The sequence below is a fragment of the Megascapheus bottae genome, chromosome 6, assembly GCF_031878675.1.
Source record: "Megascapheus bottae isolate mThoBot1 chromosome 6, mThoBot2.hap1, whole genome shotgun sequence".
NCBI classification, from domain to species: domain Eukaryota; kingdom Metazoa; phylum Chordata; class Mammalia; order Rodentia; family Geomyidae; genus Megascapheus; species Megascapheus bottae.
In genome coordinates this window covers 32,054,911-32,077,925 of record NC_143514.1, presented here as the reverse complement: position 1 = coordinate 32,077,925, position 23,015 = coordinate 32,054,911, and the positions used below count along the sequence as shown (strand labels likewise).

At 38.4% G+C, this 23,015-nt stretch overlaps 1 protein-coding gene and 1 long non-coding RNA gene across 2 annotated transcripts in view; one reads left to right on the top strand and one right to left on the bottom strand.

Moving 5' to 3' along the window:
* Positions 1–17,818, top strand: part of St6galnac5 (ST6 N-acetylgalactosaminide alpha-2,6-sialyltransferase 5) — a 176,363-nt gene extending 158,545 nt beyond the window's left edge. Inside the window, exon 5 of the mRNA XM_090334591.1 lies at positions 9,701–17,818. Coding sequence (XP_090190717.1) covers positions 9,701–9,932 — 232 coding nt within the window. The 3' untranslated portion in view covers positions 9,933–17,818. The remainder of the gene's footprint in view (positions 1–9,700) is intronic.
* LOC150061617 (uncharacterized) lies at positions 260–10,088 on the bottom strand. The gene is made up of 3 exons (XR_016535933.1): positions 9,724–10,088; positions 3,810–3,892; positions 260–463 (listed from the first exon to the last, which is right to left on the bottom strand). It is a non-coding gene; the product is annotated as an uncharacterized LOC150061617 (long non-coding RNA).
* Positions 17,819–23,015: the final 5,197 nt, after the last annotated feature.

Below are 23,015 nucleotides of genomic sequence, written 5' to 3'. Positions count from 1 at the left end.
AATCTCTAGGGCTTACCAAGAAAAGGAAGGCATCACAGAACCAAAAATGGTTAGAGACTGTTTCGCGCAGTGGAAGATTGCTGTTTTTGTTGATTCCAACAGAAGGTAACCTCCATGAGGACTGAATTTTGTGTTTGACTTAGTGTTTGGAATCCTAGTGACAGGACTTTGCATTATTTCACAAGTTGTTTCTGACCTTAAAACACAGTAGGTATCCTCAAAAGAAGTCACTAACAGAAATAACCACAACAAACATTCATTCACTCAACTTCCTCAATTTCGGCAATAGGAAGGCGACCAAAGATGTCTGAGGCAGGGTCTGCACCTTCAGTGCCAGGGTCCACATTGATTATATACAGGATGCCTGTGGAGAAGGTGTTCACTCTGTCCATGCATCGGACCCCCTGAGCTTTATTGATGCATCTATCTCTGGCTTTCAGATTGGATCCAAAAGAGTTGTTTCCTGGGAAAAGAAATGAAGACAACAGAACACTGGATTCTCTCACCCAGTTGACCAAGAGCAGAGTCACTTAGATTTGTTGTTGTTGTTGTTGTTGTGTGTGTATGTGTGTGTGTTTATGTATATGATCTTGCATAACATTTCTCCAACAAAAGATTCCTTGACAAATAACCAAAATGACAGCCTCTGGGTCAAGATTCAGTTATACTGCTTTCCCAGCTAACTCCAATTCCCACAAACTTTCCAACAGAAATTAATAAGGACCTCTTTATATCCAGGAAAACTGAGGCACAGGGAGATCAAGCAAAAAACTTATTGCTCTATCTAAGGATTCAGGACAGCACTGACTTTAAGTGCAAAGCCTGTCACCTTTGTGACATGATGAAGGGGATATATAAGATAAAACCTGAATTATATCTTCAAGAGGTGAACAGCTAAACAGTCCATGGTGTCTGTGTCCCAAGTTAAGTGTGGTAGCATGACACCCTTCTAAACATGGAGCTATCATATATTTTCCAGACAAGTCCCCTTGGGGCTGGCTGTCTAATGGGTCTGAATTAACTTGAGGAGAGAGGAGACATTCCTTTGCCAGAAAATTTCTACAACTCTTCCTCAACAAATAGATTCAGAAAAATAAAGGCCTTTCATATTGAAAGACAATAAGAGACAGAATGTGGTCTCTCAAGCCTATAATCCTAGCTGCTTAGGAATTAGAAATCAAGATTGCAGTTTTAAACTAACTCAGGAAAAAAAAATTCATGAGGCTCCATCTCAACCAGTGGCTGGGACACAGTGGTCTGGTCATGTCCTGTGAGAAAGGGAAGAAACAGTAGGAGGTTTGCCTCAGCATAAGACAAGACCTTATCTCATTCAAAAATAACCAACCCTGAAAGGAGATGGTGACTCTCATACTAGAGTGCCTGCCTAGCAAATGTAGTCCTTGAGCTCAAATCCATGTATCACTACAACAAATAAAAATTAGGCTTCTGTTCTCTTTCTTTTCCTCCTCCTCCACCTCTTTCTCCCCTTCTTGTTCCTCCTCCTTTTCCTCCTTTTTCTTCTCCTCCTCTTCCTCCTATTCCTCCTCCTCCGCCTCTTCCTTTTCCTCCTCCTTGTCCACTTCTTCCTTCTCCTTCTCCTCCTTCACCTTCTTTTTGTGCGAATCCTGGGTCTTGAACTCAAGGCTTGGACATTGTCTTTGGGCTTTCTCAAGGCTAGCACTCTACCACTTGAGCCACACACTACTTCTGACTTTTTCTGAGTATGTGGTAACAAGGAATCAAACCCAGGGATTTGTGTATGCTAGGCAAGCCCTCTCCTAACCAGGCCATACTTCCAGCTGTGCCTTCTTCTTATCCTCACTGGTATTTGAATCGAGGGCCTCATACTTGCTAGGCAGACACTCAAAAGCTGAGCCATAACTCTAGCCCTAGTTTTCACTGTTTTTTTTTTTTAGATAAAATGTGACATGTTTTAGATATGTTCCCTGGCACATATATGGACTGTTGTCCTATATATGTGGGGCTTAAAATGGAGCCCATTTTAAGCTCCATGTTATTGCTATTGTTATTTTTATTCCTGTGCACAAGCCACCTGTGTCCATCACCCCTCTGTTGCAATGGAGTCTTGTGGACTTCTGTCCATACTGGACTAGAATTATAATCTTCTATCTTTTAGTCTCTCATATGCCTTAGGATGACAGGGACATGCCACTCTACAAGCTACGTGTTGAAGTGGCCTGTCACAAACCTTTCTGCATAGGATGTCCTCAAACCTTGATCCTCTTATTCTCAGCCTCCCAAGCACCTATTATGGAAAGTTTTTTTCTTCAATATAATTCACCTTTCTTAGTACAAGAACCTTTCAGAATCAGGCTTTCATTTACTACTTTGATTCCATCTTCTTCACTCAATTAGATGTAGTAGAGTCTACTGAAAAATTTTATAACGAAATTCACCCTGAAGACACTTATCCTTTCTGCATTTAGATTGGAAGGCCCATTCTCTATGTTCTAATTTCTCTGGATACAACTGGTTCTTTACTGACAAGATTAGGGGTTGATGTTTTATGTACATATATCTCACTCACACTGGTTCTGAGCTCATAAGTTATTTCATTGAGCCAAAAGTCCTATGAGGTGAGCATTATTATCACCAGTGTTCTATGTGCAAAGTTTAAAAACCTGCAGCAACTAAGCAAAGCCTTAGAGCAGATAAGTGGTAGAATTCAGATTTGAATTCTGATGTTCAGAGCTCAAGAAACAAAGCTGTTAACTCTTCACTCCCCTGTGTCAAACACAGTATCCCCTGTCCCCCAGTCTCCCTGATCTGAGTGAGACAGACCTGCAGAGCCACCAGGCCTTCCCCTCCTCATCTGATTTCTTCAGCTTCTTCATTTGTCTTTCAACTCCCAGAGAAGAGGGGTCATGTCTCAGTGCCCATTTATATCTTTAGTTTGTGTCATTCTGTCTGATAGACAGTGGGTATTCCATATAGTTTGGTCCAATGGTAATCAACAAATAGACTTTTCTTAAGCAAATGGCAGACAGCAAATTTGGATTTGGAGGATGATCCGAAAGTCAATGGTAAACCCTCTGTTTTATTCTCAACCAGGTCTAGCACTGAAGCTTCAAAAAGGAGCTCAGACATCAGCCCCCACCACCCTCCTCAGATTTTATGCTCATCACTGTTCAGAAAGCTGGAGAAAATTAATGTCACATTGCACTGACAACAGCATCAAAATACATTGTTCTATGGACAGTAGACCTTAAATCACCCCATCTCCAGCTAGGAAGCCAAATGTATTCTGTCTGGATGGACTATAAATTTCAATGAAAAGATCTGTTATCTTTGCTTCCTAAACTAAGTTAGGCTGTGCTTTTTAAATCTCATTTTCCATTGTGAATTATTTGTGATAATAATGAGCTAAGTATTTAAATTTTACCTGATAATCTTATTTCTGGTCACACTTAGCACATTACCAACTTTACAGCTCTCTGTTACTCATCATTTCTTCAGTATTAATTATAGGGGTAATGATTCAGAGTGATCACTGTCACGGAACTAAATATCTCATACATAATATGAAGGACATCTCAAAGGTATCATGAATACCAGAGTTGATTCTGATAAAAATTATTAGCCACTGATCATTAATAAAGCCACCAGTTTAAGTAACAGGAATGTTCCTACTTGGCGGCAGTCCACAAACACTTATGGTGGACAGGTGTGGGTGGTAATGTCATGTGCATGGCCTGTGTTTTATAAAGTAGAATTAAAATAGAAGATTTTACTTCTTTCTGGAAAGTTATTGTTTCTTTTAGCTTTACCATGATGTCACCAACACTTACCAGCCTCTAGGCATTTCCATTATCTTCCTTCTGCCTCCTGTGGGCACCATTGGCCTATTTGCAGATCTTTTGGTACTGGAGACCTGAGCCATAGAGGATAGAAGAGGGTTGAAGTAAGTCATTGTGGCTCTTTGTCCCATAAAGGATGAGAAGATGTAGGCTTAACAACTTGGAGGCCCCACCACTGAAGCTGCATGCTTACAGCTGTAAGCTGCAGGGTGCCATGGGTTCAGCCATCAAATGGTAGAAGTGGTAGTTACCTTAGAAGATGGAAGGGTTAAAAAGGAAATCTGCTATGACATACAAACCTTTAGCCTAATTTTGATTGAGTTCTAAATACTAAGTCCCAGTGATTGTAAATAGAAAGTCCCTCCTTGAACACTTGTTTGTTAAAGTTGTCATTTAAAATATGATGTAAAAATCAACATTAATAAATTCTTTAAAAAAAAAAAAGGAAATCTGGTAAGTTAAGCACTAAGGCTTTGAAGGTTCTTCCCAAACCAGCCTGTCAACCACAGCTGCACTTTAGAACTTAAAATAATATAAAAATAATATATAATAAATAAGAAATTCATTTATATGAAACTTTGTCTGTTTGCATTACTGAACTCAGGAGCTTGTGCTTGCTAGGTAGACGCTCTACAATTTGAGCCATGCCCTCAGTCATTTTTTGCTTTAGTTATTTTTCAGATAGGGATGGCCAAGACTACATGATCCTCTTACCTATACCTTCTGAAGAGCTGGGATGACAAGCTTATGTCACCATGTTCAGGTTGTTGGATGAGATGTGAAGATCTTACTTTTTCCTAGGCTGTCCAAGAATTATGATGTTCTCAAGGTTTAGCTCCAGAGTAGCGGAGATTATAAGCATAAACCATCATACACAGACTGCTCATTTTAGGTTTACAGAAAAGTTTCCAAAATCACACAAGAAGCTCATAATCCAGTGTCCGGCTTCCTTTAATAGTGATATTTTGCATCCGCAGGGCCCAATTCTCAAAATTAAGAAATTAGCATCAGTCCAATGCTCAGTTAAATTATAGACTTTGTGGACATTTTTACCAGTATCTCTAAATGTCCCTTATCTCCTGCAAGACCAGTTCCAGAATGTCTTGGCACTTTCTCATCTTGCCTCATTAGCCTCTTCAAATCTTTCCTAACAGTCACGGCCAAAGTCATCGCTGACTTTGAAGAGCACTCATCACAAATTTGATAGAACATCCCATGAAACAAAATCCATGCTATTCCTACTGGTCAAGTTAACCTTTATCAATTAGGAAAATATCTTCCATTGGGAGATGGCTACTTGCTCTTTGATAATTAATAAATCATTTGGGGATATAATTTAATATTATGCAAGCAACCTTTTCCTTCTCAACTTTTCCCCACGGATCATCTATTCATTGGTGTATCTTGCCTGTAAAATGTATTGCACCGTTTAAAGGTAGTGTTCTTTTCACTCAATCTTCTCACATGTACTAGGTGGGATTTTTTTAATTGTATTTTATTGTCAGGGTGATGTGTAGAGGGGTTACAGTTACATTCCTCAGGTAGTGGGTATATTACTTCTTGTAGATTGATACCCCTTCTCATGTTTTTCTCTCAGCTAGGTGGGATTTTATGATAACATTCTCTATCTTCATTATTTGTTTATTCCATTACACTTTGTGGTCATCGTGGACTCAAAAATATTTATTTTACTTTAGGGGCTTTGTTATCCAGTACCACTCTTATTTGTTTTGATGCTCAAACTTAAGGTGCTTTAAAAAATTACTTAAGCCTGGAACCTATCCATTTGATTGAGAACAGATTCTATGAGAGTTTCATGCTCAAATAGTACTTTTTTTTTTTCAAGTCCTGGTGTTTGAACTCAGGGTCTGTGCACTGTCCATGGATACTTTTTGCTCAAGGGTAGTGCTCTAATACAGTGCCATCTTTTCTGTGTGTGTGGTATTGAGGGATTGAACCCAGGGCTTTGTGCATGCTAGGCAAGCACTCTACCACTAGGCCACACATCCAGCCTGGAAATAGTATTTTTTGAACTCTTGTGTACAGAGTGATAGAAGGGCAGGAACTGATTGGAATCTAAATGTAAACATGTGGAGATGTAACTGAAATCTCCTCTGTATAACTGATATAAACCAACTAAAATGATGCCTATTCCTTTAGAGGTTAGTTCTTCTCTTCCCACTTTCTGTCTCTCAAGAGAAAAAAATCCTTCTATGAATTGTTCTTCATAACTTGTTCCCACATGTGCTCTTCTGAGGGCAGGCTATGGTCCTGGGGAAAATGGTTCTGTGACCACCTCCCTTTGACTTCACTGGGCCCCTAAAAGAAACTTAGGCACAAGAATCCCTTTTATGACAGTCTCTACCTGTAGGAATCTGCTGATGTTTTCCTGAGGCCGGTGGAGAATGAAAAAGCTGTTCTGTGTTTAAAAACAGCATTAAGGAACAACCTACAGAATTATGACCCTAAGCTAGGAAGGGATTTTTAGATGGGAAGTGCTCGGGGCAGGCTTACAATCCAGTGAGCTACTCCTGCTCTACCCCAGCTATGCCTCCCCAAGTCTCATGGAAGCATGTTCCCACTGTTTGGACAAAATTTAAAAGTGTGGAAATTATTCTCACTTACATGAATGGCTTTCTGAGACACCTCTGAAGACACCCAAGTACTGAAATGCATGAATTTAATCCTCCTTGTAGCTGATCAATATGGAGCCAGCTAAGCTTTCATTCACAAAGATGGTCTTCCTGAATAAGGAAATTGATCCCAACGCATCCTTTAGCTGGGTTCCAATTACCCTCTGCTCCTAGGTACCAAATCAATCTCATGATATTTTTAGAAACCTAATTGTTTCTTTAGTGAGATTGATGCCAATAAGATGTCCAAAAACTAGATGAGACCAATTTGAAACCTGATTGAAGATAGAGGAAGCTTAACCCCAAATATACCATGCCAGTATGAATTTGGTCCAGTTTTCTAGATTATTAAACTGCAGGGATGTATCTCACAAGTCTCTACTCTTCTTCATTATTTTTCTGCAAAGTAGTCATTTTCCACTGGGAAAGCATGCATTGTTTTATATAGAACAGACCTTTTATACTCCAGTCACAATGCCTGTCATCATAAAAACACATGATAATATTGCTGAAAATCTAGAGAATCCACTGTTGGTGTAGTGTAAAACTAGTGCAACTAGTGCAATATGGAGTTTCTTGAAGAAACTGAAAATGGAGCTGCCATATGATTCCACTCTACCACTCTTAGACATATCCCCAAAGGAATGCAAATCAACATGCAATAGAAATACCCCAGTGTTCATGTTTACTGTGGCACCATTCATAATTACCAGATCAGCAAGGTGACCATCAACACATGGATGAGTAAAGAAAATTTGATAGATAGATAGATAGATAGATAGATAGATAGATAGATAGATAGATGATAGATAAATAGAGGTAGATGTAGAGATATGTAGAGAACTATAGATACACACATACAATTGGAGTTTTATTTATTTATTAAAATGAACATGCCATTTGCAGGGAAAAGTGAAGCTTGGAGATCATATTAAGTGAAATAAATGTAACTCAGTATGCAAATAGCATAGCAATTCTCACAGACACAGTATCCAAATTATTTTTAAAGCAGGAAGCAGAAGAGAGACCTTTGGGGAATAATGTAAGGAGTGAGGGAAAAGAGATGGTGATGGAGGAATAAATATGATTGAAGTACATAATATACATGTATGAGATGTCATAATGAACCCCATCACATTGTACTACTAATACAAAAAATGGAAAGGGTAAATAAAATATCCCCTTTTGCATTTCAACTTCTAGGGTGTGGTAAATCCATGTAGTTTGTCATAAGAAGACAGTTAAGAATCCAGATTCCCTGTACAACATGTTTACCAAATTCAAGCATATTAGAGATGAAAAGAGTTAATTCAGAACAGCATCCAAGCAAAGATGAGAAATGTGTAAATGCTGCTTGGCAAGAATAAATCTCTCTTCCTGGAAGAACTTTAACCTAAGAGGAGAAACTGCTCAAAGGTTTATTGTTGTCAGAGCCACAAACTTGACACCTCTGTTGATAAAAGACTTCGATCCCTGACCCCAGTAAAGTTGTTACTCTAAAAGCCATTTGTGTATTGATTGCCTCTGAAGAAAACAAATAGGTGGGTAGCAGGATGGGCATCTTTGGGAAACCAAACTTCAGTATGTAGAGAAGAGCCCAGTGAGTGGGGGGAAGCCTGGCCTCGGATTCTGAAAGACAATTCACAATCAGTTAGGTATCTTGGTTCTTTGGTCTTCCATGCTTTTGCAACAAAGCCTGTGAATAAATGTAGCTTGAACTGGGAATGTCTGCTGGATCAGAATCTTTTCTAATTTAGTAATCTTCTATTACAAAGATAGAAAATAAAATAAAAGCTAGTATGACACCAGAGCTCTTTAGTAACCTTTTAACAAGGGCACCTCCCCCTTCTCTATGCTACTTTTAGGCATCCCACCTTGAAGACAATAAGCCAGCAATTCTTGTTTGAGATTGAGAGGGGAAGGAAAGGAAAATCAAAAACATGCTATCTGTCAAGCTATCCACCAGATATTGAAGATTCAGAATGTCTGGACCAAGAGACTCTAGATTTAATACATGGATTATTTAGAGCAAAATCAGGAAAAATGGTGTCATCTTCTTGTCTATATTCCTTTTTTCCCAAAGAATCAAACTAGTATCATTAGCTTTCCACACATGGAGGAGAAAGTATCTTTAGAAGCTTGCTTGCTCAGATAATTGATAATGCATAAACTTCTTTCAGCAACAGGTATTTAAGATTTATTGGATCCCTATTGAGCCCCACTACAGGAGTAAACAAATCCTTGCCCTCAGAGAAGATAATAAGAAGGAGGTAAACAAGTAACATCAGCAATTTCAAAGGAAGACTAGTGTTATAAAGAAAGGAAAATGAGAAGAGAATGAAGGAGAGTGAGATGGAGTGATGGAATGAGGAAACTATAAGGCAAGGTCTCTTAGGAGGATACATTTCAGCTGATGCCCAATAGTAAGAAATAATAGGCTTGTGGAGAGAATTTTCCAAACAGGTGATGATCTTCAAATATCTAGTTTTTAAAGGAGAGACTAGGTTGGGAGAGCAAACAGAATGTTTAGCATGGCTTGAGAAGATTGGATAAGGCCCATGTATGGGGTAGAAGACAATTCGAAAGAGCCAGATCACAGTATGTCTAAAATCAGGACCTTGCTACCACCAGAAGTCTTTGGGTTTTTGAACTCTTGCATCAGAGGAAAGGGGTGATCTGGGCTTTTGTTTCATTTTACAAATCTCTCTATATTAACTTGTACTTCATTGACTGTTTAGGGGTGAATGGAAATAAATGGGACAAAGGTGTCTAATTCAGGAGTGATATTCACTTAGATACTATGTTGAAAATGAATGCTACAACTTGGGGAGAGGGGATCAAGAGAAAAAAAACGGAGAAAATGAAGGAATGGTGACAGTGTTCAAAAAGTAATATACCCGTTACTTTACTTATGTAACCGTAACCCTTCTGTACATCACCTTCACAATAAAAAGGGACAATAATTTTAGCCACAAATATATAGTGCTAAGTTCTAGATACCTGAATGTCCTACAGCACATTTGTAATTTCTACATTTGATATCAATGTTCACTGAATTTTTCACAACCACAGAACCTCTGCACTTTCTTGTTTCTTAAGCATCAGAAAAATGATTTGCCAAAATTCATTTGACTGGAAAGTATCACTTGTCTTTGTCAACTTATTAAAGATAGTATCTTGCATGAATCAGTCAAGGAGAAGAAATCATTGCTTTTGCTTTAACCAGTTTATCTTACTTTCCTCTTACAGGGATCCTAATCATTCCTCAGTACCTTATCATTATTATGAACCTTTTGGGCCCGATGAATGTACCATGTACCTCTCCCATGAGCGAGGACGTAAGGGCAGTCATCACCGTTTCATCACAGAGAAGCGAGTGTTCAAGAATTGGGCACGGACATTCAATATTCATTTTTTTCAACCGGATTGGAAACCGGAATCATCTGCTGTAAATCATCTTCCCAGTAAAGCTGTGTTCTGAGTAATAAGCATGTCAGACTGTGACCCCAGCTAACACATCATATCAGACACAGGCTGCTGAACTTTTTTGAGCCACTAGGCAGGAAAAGAGAAGGGAACAACTCTACAGAAAACAGGCTCTCCTTCAGCACCCTGGACAGCGACAGTACAGCTGGTTTGCAAGAAACATTCTACAATTAATACATCATAATGAGTGTTTGTAACCTTTGAAAGGTGTCGCCTTAGAGACTGAACATTCATTTCTGTGATGCTGCCATGGCTAAAGACATTTTGGGTCTCTTTAAATATTGCCTTTAAACCCAAAACCTGAGCAACTCCACAACATTGGTTGCATTCCTTTATAGAAATACAAACTTCCAAAAGACATTTTTTCTATCAAATTGCATTCTAACTTGACCTATAACCTTTGTCACTTGTTAGACTCTGTTTGTGTGTGATTTGTACAAAGTAGCCTGAAAGTGTGGACATGATTTCTGAAGAGCACATCTCCACTGACTTTCATAAAGTAACTGTCTAATATTTATTTATTGAGAGTTTTTTAGTGTACTCTAGGCCAGTATTTTTATAGATTATTATTCTGTGGTAATTTATTCTTTCTAACTCTTTATTCCTGGATGACAGTTGAAATCAGCTTACAACTGGGTTGATGTTCAAAATGCTCATGGTTAGCATGTAGTTGGTATTTGACTTGGAAATGTTATGTTGCATTTTTTGAACCCCGAGGCTTCAGGAAAATTGTTCTTTTTATTGCAAGAACAGCTATAATGTTTTCTAATGTACACAAATGTTCCAAAAGAACAAAATTGAAAACCAAAAACTGTGTCATTAAAACACAAAAATGCTAACAAGAGAAATCTAAAGGTAGTTTTCTTTAGTCACAATTTATACAAGTAACTGCTGTAAAGCCCTAATTTCTTCTTCTGAATGATGTCACTGTGCCCGAAGACTTCATACGTTATATTTCACCTTTAAAATTCTGAGAGCCTCTCACCAACCTGTCTGAGGACTTCAAACTCGAGCAGTTATAGGACCCTTTTTTGAAGGGAGGTGTTTTTCTCTACTATTTATCTTCCTCTGTCATTGAAAATATAATTCCTTCTAAGCACCTGTAGCTAAAATCCATCCCTTGTGTCTCTGAAAGCAACACACACACACACACACACACACACACACACACACACACACCACACACACTTCTGAGATATTCTTTAATTATAGGTACAAGAAACTTCATTTCTGAGAGGAAATGAGCATATAAGGAGATTCTGTATCACACAACTCATTTTCCTGTGACTACATACACACACCCACTGCAAATCCTAGATTGTTTTCACTACTGTTCCTTCATCTGTAAATATATTAAGGATCCCTTTTACTAAAAGTAAAAATCAACTGTTACTATAGATTTTTATCAAAGTAAATAATATTGTTCAAAAACTGTTTTTAAAAATATACTAATTTAGTTTATCTAATACTAAATGTAAAAACTACCAGCAAATATATAGCAAGAACTGATACTTATAAAAACATGCCATGGTTATGATTAATGGTTTCTTAGTTTCCACTTTTCTGTCATTTTTTCCAGTGCTAGTAGAGTTTGAATGAAGGCCTTTATGTTTACTGATTAGGCACTCTACCACTTGAGTCACCACTCCCACCATTTTTTTCTTTTAATTTTGAGTAAGAACCTTTTATCCTTATGTAGGCCTGTATCATAGCCCTCCTATTTATGCTTTCAATATATCTGTATTAACAGGCAAACTCTACTGCATTACAACTAGCTTCCTATTGGTTGAGACAGGGGCCTTATGAGCTTTCTGCCCTAGATAACCTTTAACTGAAATCTTACCAGTCTCAGTCTCCCAAGTAGCAAAGCTTGCAGTTATAAGGCGTCATGCCTGGTTTTCCCGCTCCTAAATTGGTAAAGATTCCATTCATTTCACTAACTGGCACAATAAATTATATGAAATGTAAACATAATTCAGAGAGTCATACAATAAAAAAGCTAGCTTCATTGAAATATGGCTTGAGCTGTTACAAGCCACTAAACATTGAAATGATTGTCCGAAGCATACTGGAATCCATTATTTAGGTTTTCTCATACTTTCTCCCCATTCTTTTAATTACAAGCAATCTATTTCATCCTAATTCAATTTTTTTCAGCCTTCATCTCATGCTACTCACCCACAGAGAGAGTCTAGGTTATAAAGGAAATATGAATTTTATTGTACCGTCACTTTTTCTGGAGTATGGACTCTGAACACACAATGTATTTCTCTGCACATATGAAAAGTATATGAGTTTTATACAATTGATTTAAAGGCTGTCTGTACAATACTTGAAGTGATTATATTGCTCAGATGTGGCTCCTTGACAGCTTCTATATTTATGGAAATTTAGAGAAGCATCATTTCAGAGATGTAACTATATTACCTAACCTAATAATATCTCACGTGTCTGTCACTTTTGGTCTTAGATTTAAAAAAGAAAAGAAAAGAAAAAGACTATTAAGATATTTCCATCTCTTTTTGAAACTTCTCCCTCTCAGATACAGAGAAAAAATAAAATGCAACTAAATTCTAAAGGTCCCAACTCAAGTAGGAAATGCTTTAATCCACATGTAGTAGAAAAATATGACATGATCCTTGGGTAGTGGTTTTATTGCAGCTCTAAAGAAAATGCCTAGAATTCTGATGGATTGTACTGATGGACCTGGTTGTGGGCAATTGAGTTCTTATCTTGCAACTATCATTTCATGATTGTCAGACTTAACACCATTCAACACCATTAAACATAAACTCTGATATAAAAGATGACTACAAAACCATGTTTACAGACCTCAGTAATTATAGTGCATTTGAAGCCCAAGTCATACTTTATATGTTTTGTAGCTTTTTCTTGTCTCCATTGCAGTATCATCAGCTTCCTCCCAGCTTTTAAGACCACAGTAATACAATGCCACAGCTGGCCGATCCATGGCTTCTGTTATTTCAACACAAGAACATTTGGCAGAGGCCATTACAATAGATAGCCATTATGGGCAAAGATACAGGAATTCACAAACAAAATCAATCACTTCAAATGGCCCATAAAAAGAGGAATCTCACATTTAATATTCTACAGTAAATATTCACCCAAGAAAGCGTACATTAAAAGAACATTAGGAGGTAAATATTCAGTGTGATGCGTGGGGACTTAGCTATGTGATTTCCATTACTGTTAATGGGTATTTGGTATCTAAGTCCTTGTGCTTCACTAACCCTAATCTGCACTCCTGAGGGCTAGATATAAAACCAAAACAATTCAGGAGCTTCAAGATACTAAGGTTTCAGAGTTCAATGCTTTCTTCAAGAAACTAAATAAAAGCAAAACAGACAATGTTATACCTGAAAGAGGAATCTGTGTGTTCTCTTAGATGCTTTAGTTAGACTGCTATCCTTTTGCATATCAGATTCCACATTTCCTCTCCACACAGACTTTCCTTTGTTTACTGGAAGTACTTTTCATTACTGATCTATTTGAATTACATGCCAATGGAGGAAAATAACTTGATTTTGAAATAAATAGTCACCCCCCAAATTAAAATTATTGATTTAGAAGCTGAGTGTTTGGTATATGTGAAAAGTTGAAATTCTGTTATGGCAATCCTATTTAAATACATATGAGTACTTAGTACTTGCACATGTATCTATCCTTGCGTAAGAGAGATCGTACTGCAGAAATATACTATGCCCTGGATTCCAACACAATGGTGATTCTGGTTGTTAAATACAACTACTCTGAGAGAAAGTCCATATTCCTATATTGTTCTGCATTGTATATGGACCCCACCAATTTTTCCACCTTTATGGAATCTCTCTTGATCTTTGCCTTCATTCTCTCCTGATTCTCTTCTAACTTCAGTGTGCTCTAAGTCTGCAGTCTTTGGGGCTGATAAAGTCTTCCATGTAAATTTTTAAGTAGGGACCTAGCTGGTGAAGGTATTGGACATAGGTCCTACCAGAGTTTTGACTAAAGTGGGTGGGAGGAGTCCATCTGGATAGAGGATAAGGTACTTCAGAAGTGCCCTCCAGGTTGTCCCAGGGCTGGTGAAAAAGGCAGATCCAAAATATAGGCTTGCAGTGCTAAAACTAGGACCATTCTGGACAAAGCAGGACAGTAGGTGACATTCTTAGAAGCCTCTTTAGAGAAAACTATAATAACAAGCCCAAAACATGGGACAGAAGAAGTGAACCAAATGCCTAGATTTTAACAAAATCTATCTAGAGGATACTTTGGAAGAGGTAGAGAGTCTATAAGGCTTATAACCGAACCAGAATAACCCCTCTATTCTAGCTCACTCACCCCCACCTACTCAGGGTAATGAAATGCAAAAAAAAAAAAAAAAAGCTGAAATCCTATTGGTTTATATTATATGCTACCTTGGATTGTCCTTTGTCTTTATGTATGTGTTGTTATACTAATTAGATTGTAAGCTCCTTGAGGGCAGGGACTGTTTCTTCTTTGTCTTTGTAGCCTCATCCCTAGTACAGTGCCTTGCATACAATAGGCACTCAATAAATGTCTGTTGTTGATGATGATCTTTTTAATGTCAAATGGATTGGAATACAAAAAACATTCTTATATTTAAGGAAAATATGTGATACAGCATATTGTGGTATAGTTAAGTTTTAAGTGGGGTCTTATGTGGCCAGTTTTGAAACCTGTAACATTCTTAATCAACAGAGCTGACCTGGATTTGGGTAGGATAATGTTGCTGAATTTATTAGGCTTGTTAATGCTGGTATATGGAACACACAGGTGAGTAAAGTTCAGCAAGGTTTGTGTCTTCCTGATTAGTGGACTGCACTCAGCACAAATTGAATTTAATATTGACAAATGCTACACTATATGCAGAAAGGCAGAAAAGCTACTTGGGCTTCAACTTCAGTAATGAGACTACAGAAAGAAGGCTAGAACAAGAGAGATAGTTTGCCTCCAATTTGACAGCTTCCTCAAGCAGCTGGAAAAATCCAGCTGGTTGTTATTGAGCTTATCAAAATTAAGTACATTTATCTTTGTCGGGGGTTTTAGTCCTCCATCCCTCCCAACCTGCAAGAGGGATAGAGAGAACACGCCCTGACCAGGTCAAGCCAGAAAGGAAAGGGCCGACTGACCGTCACACCCAGCCCTCCCTCGCCAGAGGAAAATCAGATGCGTCAGGGAGACCCATCAAGGCAGGAACCCATTTATTGAGGAAGTACATTCAGCTAATATAGGATGCAGGAGCCAATCAGCACAAAGATGGGCAGGGTGGGGGAGGTAGGTAAAGAAGGGGAATCATGTGCTTTGGGTCCTATCCCAGAGGTAGCCTTACTTTACATCACAAACCACAGTCATGCCCTCCAACCGGGGACAGGCAGTCTGGGTCCCAAAACCAGGAAATGAGCACTGGGCCACGAGTTAGGCCTCCTTTTCTACAGCATAGGTTTCCATTTCCCTGATGTGATGTGCCCCACATATCTTAACACACACACACACACACACACACACACACACACACACACACACACACACACACACAAATGAAATACACAAAAAAGGAGCGTTGTTTACATGAAGCATGTCCAAAGTAGTTTTGTCACTACCAGAAACTGAGGAAGAGGAAAAGTTCTGGCAAAACATATTCTCAAATGAAGCATCCAGCCTCTGGAATCACTACAGGCTTAGTTCCTCCCAGAAATAAGGAGGAGATGGCATGAGGGGTTTGGGAGCAGAGACAGGACAAAGGAGTGAGCAGCTATGGGCTCCATGCACAGTAGACTACAGACATCACCATCTGGAACAAGTGGTCACTCAAGTATGCCCTGGTGTCTACTATTCCACAGACTTAATCCTGTGATTGCAACTTCACTTGTTAAACTATAGGGCAAGTGGTAGAAGACACAGCATTAAACTAAAAAGCCTTTATTTCTGAATGTGTAGGAACATAGATTTTCCCACATTTTCAATATATAAAAAATTCATAATTTTCATAATATATTCAAAATATATAATTTCATAAAATATTAAGGAAGAGATTCTATAACAGGATTTTAAGCAGAATGAATCCCAATAGGAACCTTATTTTAAATGCATGTAGGTGCCATGTGAGCAACTCTTTAGAGCATGTCTCCACACATTCCAAAAATCACCTCCAGTGTGAACATTATTAGTTCATTTTACGAGCTCTTTAAAAACCATGGGATTCAAATTCAAGAGATTACATCACATTAATTTTTGTTTACTGACTATCCACTATATGTGTCATATCTATTTTCTCTATACAGTCTCTTTCACAATAATTCCATCAACCCACTTTGCAAATAAGTAAAGATTAAGGGAAGTTGAGTGTGGCACGTCCCTGTCCCCTCCCCCTCCCCCTCCTCTTCCTCCTCCTTCTCTCCTCCTCCTCCTCCTTCTTCATCTTTTTTCTCCTTCTTTTTTTTCTGAGATGGTGATTCAACTCGGTGTCTGATACTTGCTCTCTCTCTCTTTCTCTCTCTCTGTCTCTCTGTCTCTCAGTCTCTATGTCTCCCCCCACTCTGTCTCTCATTAGCTGATGCCCTATCACCTGAGACGAGCTTCCAATCTTCTTTCATCTCCATGTTCTTCCCTTTAAGAGAAAGCTTAAACTATCCTGTAGTTAACAATCACTATACAAATATCCTCCATGCAATATTTGATACACATCAAATATGTATAAATATGAAAATCAGAAAACAGATACAAAACTATTCCTGCCTTTGACAGTGTCCTGGTGTTCCTTCTACTGTCTTGTGTTCAGGTTACTATTAGCTTGCTATCCAAATAGTTTTTATTACATATATATATAGAGAGAGAAATATTGTTTTAGCTTTTCATTTTTTACCAACATTTTGGTACTGTTATAATATTGAAACTTGCTATTTCCTACAATGTATATACTACTCGTTTTCATATAACTCACTACCAAGGAATGCTCTTCTATGATTATGCCATTGTAAGGTTCATTGAAAAGGAAACCTGGCATGCCTGCATGAGATGTGGAGGCATGTGGAGGAAGAGGGGAAGGAAAAAGGGAGAAAGAATGAGAGGAAGAGACTCTTATTGAGCCAAGATTACATAGGGAAAGGCGGGAGGTGGGGCCATAGCAGATAAGGAAGCGATCCCAAAGCCTGGGGAAACTCTCGCTGTGGAAGGGAGTCAACCAGGGCAGTTCACGAAATGACCTCAGAGCCAGCAGTGGTAAAGGCAAGTCACTCATCAACTTTGGGGTTTCCCTGATTCCTTATGAAAGTTAGCATTTTGCTATCTATTCTCCATTAATGACCTCATCAGTGGTGACTTAGCAGCTCTATTCTCTTTCTTCTGGACTATTGTACCTCTTCTTTTTGTCCTTTTAAGACATTCTTTAGAACTCATGTTTTCTGTACTACTCTGTGGTGATTGTGTATGCTGCAAATATCTTCTTCCAATTTATTGCTTATCTTTTCTGAGATGTCTTCTAATGCTCAGCACTTTTGGAATTTCCATCCTGTTTTGTATCTATTATGAGAGCTTCCTATTCCTCACTTAATAAATCCCTTACTGCTCCTGATTAGTTTTCCCTATGTTTTATTGTAAAATTTTGTTTTTGCTATTTACATAACGGTCAAGAAATTGGTCTTTTATATGATGCAAGGTCACTTATATAGCTATCAACTTTCCCAGCACTATTCCCATTTTTTTTGTGGGTCATGGAGCCTGACCTTGGCCTGATTGCTATCCCTGAGCACTCAAGGCTACTGTCCTATGCTACAGCTCAAGGCTACTGCCCTACCCCTGGGCCTGGGCATTGCCCCGGAGCTCTTCAGCCCAAGGATACCACCTTACCCTTGAGCCAAGCCCCACTTCCCATTTTCTAGAGGTTAATTGGAGATAAGAATCTCAGGTTCTTTTGTGCCCCAGCTGGCTTTGAACCTTGATCCTCAGATTTCAGCCTCTTGAATAGTCAGGATTACAGGCATGAGCCACTGCGCCTGGCTTCCAGCACTATTTCTTAAAGAATTCATTCTTTCCCAGTCATCTATAATGACAATTCCACACATATGAAAATTTATTTCTGATCTCTGTATTCTGTTTTGTTCTAACCAAATTCTACCAACTAACACATATACTTAATCTATAGCTTTATAACAAGTGTTGGCATCCTGTAGGGCAATTTCTCCTTGCCTTGCTCTTCTTGCTGAGGAATATCTTGCTCCCACACCTTAATTCTCCATATGCCATTTTCCTGAGTAGCTAGGACTACAGGCATGAGCTATTGGCATTTCGTTAGCCTTTCTTAAGTCACTCAGTTTTACCGAACTACACATTTCATTTAGGAAATACACATCTCATATATACAGATGGATAAACTTTTATATATCTAACACCCAGTACCCACTACCAAAACTATAGTTCACTTTCTCTACTGTAGAAGGTTTATTCATATTTTCTTTATTTAATCTCCTTATCAAGTGAAATCACTGCCCAAGCATCGATTTATTTTTCTTGTTTTTACTTTGGTACCAATGGAATCCTATGCTATATACATTTTTATGTCTAAATACATTTTTGTCCTTTGATCAAAGATATATCCGTAGTGCTGGATGTGGCAAGAGTAGTGAGGCTCTGGGTTTAATGGTTCAGTATTTAGCACCACCAAGAAAAAAAAGATTTATGGATTTATCACTACTTTGTTTTATTGCTGCATGGTGTTACATTTCATTACAAATACCTATAATCCTAGTTACAAAGGAGGCTGAACTTGAGAGGTTCCAGATTTCAACCTAGCCTAGGGAAAAAAAGTCTGAGACATTCCATCTCAATAGGGGAAAGCATGAATGATGATGTACGTCTGTCATCCCAGCCACAGTGGGAAACCAAAAAACAGATAATATACCTGACCTAGGCAGGAAGCAAGACGCTGTCTCAAATACAACCAGAGATTAACCAGGGTAACATTGCAGATTTAGTTTCCTTTTCAGATGGAAGAAAGGAACAATACCTAGTCTTAAGGTCATCAATTTCATTCCTGCAGGTTCTAGCTCATGATCTAATTACTTTCCAAAGTCCATACCTCATTTTATCTCCATGAAGATGGGGACTTGACTATGTGACGTTGAGGCTACACAACTATTCAGTCCGTAACACTTGAGATTCTGATGGGCTCTGTTGGATAAAGGGCAAAGAGTAGACTTTTTTAGTCATGGGCCATACCAGTTTTAGTTCTTAGAAACTGCCAAATAGTTTTCCAAAATAGTTACATCAGGTCATATTGCCAGAGAATCTGAGTGTGCCATTGCTTTACATACCTGCCAGCAGTTAGTAGTGTCCATCCTCATCAAGTGAATCATTTTCAGGGCTGTAGATGATCTCTCATTATGGCTTCTGATTTTTATCTCTTTGATGAGTAGTGATACTGAACATCATTTCTTTTATGCTTCTTTGTTATGATGTTCAGTGTTTTTCCCATCTTTGGATTGGATTGTCGAGGCTTTTGTTCTCTTTAAAGGCATTCTTTTCATAGTATTTTGCTTGGCTGGTGTGTGGCTTGTCTTTTTGTTGTTTCAATGAATATCTCAATGACTAAAAGTTTGTAATTTTAATAAAATTTAATGACAAATATTTTGTGTTCACCACAATTTGTGTGCTATTTTAGGACTCAATTCAACCAAAACTGAAAGATAATGTCTTTATAATTTCTTCCAGAAGTGATAACTTGTTTCCTTTCAGTCTTGGGATGCATCCACCTTAGACTGGTTCTGAGGTAAAGTCGGCTCATGGTTTTCATGTTCTCTTTGGGATAGTTTTGTTGACCCTACATCAGTAGGGTCTTTCTCTACTGAATTGGAGTGGTGTCTGTTGGTAAATCTGGTAACTGTGTGTATTGGATGATTACTATCCCATTTTTAATGCTTTCATCATTACTATAGAATTATTATCACTATGTGGTTCTTGACATTGGAAAGCAGAAGCCATCCAGACCATTCATCCTCAGTATTGCACTGGATATGCTTAGCACTTTGCATTTCCACATTCAGTTTTAAAAATCAGAATACACTTTTTCATATTTAATAAAAACCTACTGGGATTTTCATTAGGACTGCTATGTGTTTTATGAACTTATTAAGGACAAATTTATATCTCATTTACATGAAATCTATCTTTAATTACTACAATTTGGAATTTTCTATTATAGAGAACTTCCATATTATTTTGTCTACCTATTCCTAGCTATTTATTTTTATTCTCTGAGTGGTTATTTTGTGTTGTAATATTTAATATTGCTTCAAATATGCCTCTGATTACTGCTTTTATAATTTCAAGAAAATATGAGCACATCACAATAAATACTACTCACTTCCACATGTTTGTGTTATTATCATGCATTGTTTTTTATTATAACAACCATAGAACTTTATTATTACTATCAATATCATCATTATTATCTTAAACAAGAATTAGTTTTCATATTCCTCTATGTATTTCTCTCTCCAGTGCGCCTTTCTTTATAAAGTTGTATAATTTCATCAGGAATTTTTCTTTCAGGTTTTAAGAATATACTTCTTTTTTAGTGGGGTGTTGGTTCTGGGGCTTGAACTCAGTGCATGGGCATTGCCCCTAAACTGTCCTTGGACTTTCTCAAGGCTAGAGCTCTACCACTTGAGCCTCAGTACCACTTCCAGCTATTTTTCTATGTATGTAGTACCAAGGAATCGAACCCAGGACTTCCTGCATGCTAGGCAAGCACTCTACCACTAGGCAAAACTGCCAGCCCCATGTCTTCTGGTTTTCAAGGGAGTTTTTATTGACCACTGCAGTCTACTTTGATAGGATTTGTTGGTGATGTGTTGGTTTGTGTTGCTGAAAGGTTTTTGTCTGGCTGTACTGGGGTCTATACTCTGCACTGTGTTGCTCTACCATGGAGCAGTGCTGCTCTCCCTCTGAGATGTCCCTAGGCCCCCTGAGAGCAATCATAAAATAAGCCCATTTTCATAGGACCAACACTTGTTCCCAATAGCATGTTAGTTCCTCTGTAATGCTGTAATGTTACCATAGTCTAGGAGTTTAAGGAATGAACTAATATACTATTTCCTGCACTTCTGGAGAATGCAGTGTCCGAGGATGTCTGAGGATCTGGTGTCTGATAAGGGCATGATTGCTACTTTGTTTGTTTTTGTCTGTTATAGGGTTTGAATCCCTGGCCTGGGTACTGTCACTGAGTTTTTCTGCTCAAGGCTAGTACTCTGTCACCTTTGAGCCACATTTCTACTTCCTGTTTTCTGGTGATTAATTGGAGGGAAGAGTCTCACAGACTTTTCCTGGCCAGGCTGGCCTTGCACAACCATCTCAGATATCAGCCTTTCAAGTAGCTAGTATTACAGAGATGAGCAACCTGTGCCCTGCTTCCAACCTGGTTTGAGGCCAATGTGCCTTTCTTGTATCCTTTATGCAGTAAAAATCAGAGCGATCTAGTATGTCTTCTTTTTTCATAAAGTACAAATCTCATTCTTTGGACTCTCCCTCATGGCCTAATTTCCTTCCAAAGACTCTGCCTCCTAGTACCATCATTTTGGAGAAGGGGCTACAACATTGGAGTAACTCTTGCTCCGTCCTCCCATAATCATGCTTATCAAGTCATATTAACTTTAGGAGGAAAAAAAGATTAAAGAACTTAGCATTTGTCTGCTGTAACTTTGGTATACTGGTCTCAGCCTGTCAAAATAACATTAATTCTGTCATCACTTACACATTGAATCCTGTCAAGCATATAGTAAAGCAGCAGATTATTAGAGTATGGCATCTTAGCCAAGACTTCTCTGAGGATAATAGAAAGCTGCTAATTGGGCTAGGACTGATCATCTGGCATTGGTAACCTAATCCAGAGCATATATGTCACCATTTTTTATAAGCATGCCATGGAAGACTTTAGCAACCATATTGCTGACATAAAAACATGGGCTGTCTGTATCATCAACCTGGCTGGGGCCTACAATTTGCCTCAAAGGGAAACTGCACTGGTGTCTGGAGAAAGTGACATCCTTTCTCTTGAGCTTTTACTTCAAACCTGGAATTTTCAGAACCTATTTTTGTGACTCTTGGCCCATTTGCACCATGATGCTTCTCTGCAGTCCTCTACTATGGTTTTCCAGCTTTCTCTTTTTCCTGTGTCACAATCGCCGACTTTTTACTTATTGGGCTTACATGTCTGCCTCTTTCTTTCCCTGGATTTCAATACGGATGAGCATCATTTTTTATACTAGCCTGATGTTTTTAACAGGTTACATAATGAGATGCATTGGGGTAGTTGAGGGTTGTCCTGGTATGTGATGGGGATTAAAGGGGTGTTAGGCCTTTTCATTGTTGGTCCTTGTTGTCCTTTCAGTTCTTAAAGCATATGAGGTTGACAGATTCCAAATGGCCCATCCAGCTTATGGGTCCTCCTTCAGACTAGATCTATCCTTTCATACTAAGAAAGAGATCTATACAGGAAGATATCTCATCCAGACTCTTACAGTGTGAGATTAAAACTGTAAACATTGTATTAGCAAGAGATTTGCTCCTATAATGTGTGAAGCTGGAGCTTTTGTTCCCAGAAGTATTTAGAATTTTTAATTATTTATTATATTTTATTGTGGGGTGATGCATAGAGGAGTTACAGTTACATCAGGTAGTGGGTACTTCCTAATCACTGTTACCTCTTCCCATGTTTTTCCCCCACTTTCCCTCCCCAACTCCTTCCAGTCATCTTGTTTCTCCTCTTCCAGGTTTAGATTTTTATCAATGGATTTCATGGCATGGATAATACTGTAAGTACTGTCAACTGTAGGCTTCACTGAGGAGGCAGGACCATGACTGAAGGTGAATAGAGAGCAGTGGACATAGACAAAGCAAAGAAAAACTACATGAGTTGGAGAAGATAGCTTGCAAATATCCCTTGTAGTTAAATGATGGCAAACCTAGAATGGCAAGCAGAAGACTATGTATATGATAATGTCTAATATCCAGGAGTAAACCCTCATGAGCTTCTAAAAATATTAAAGACTAAGATTTTTTAAAC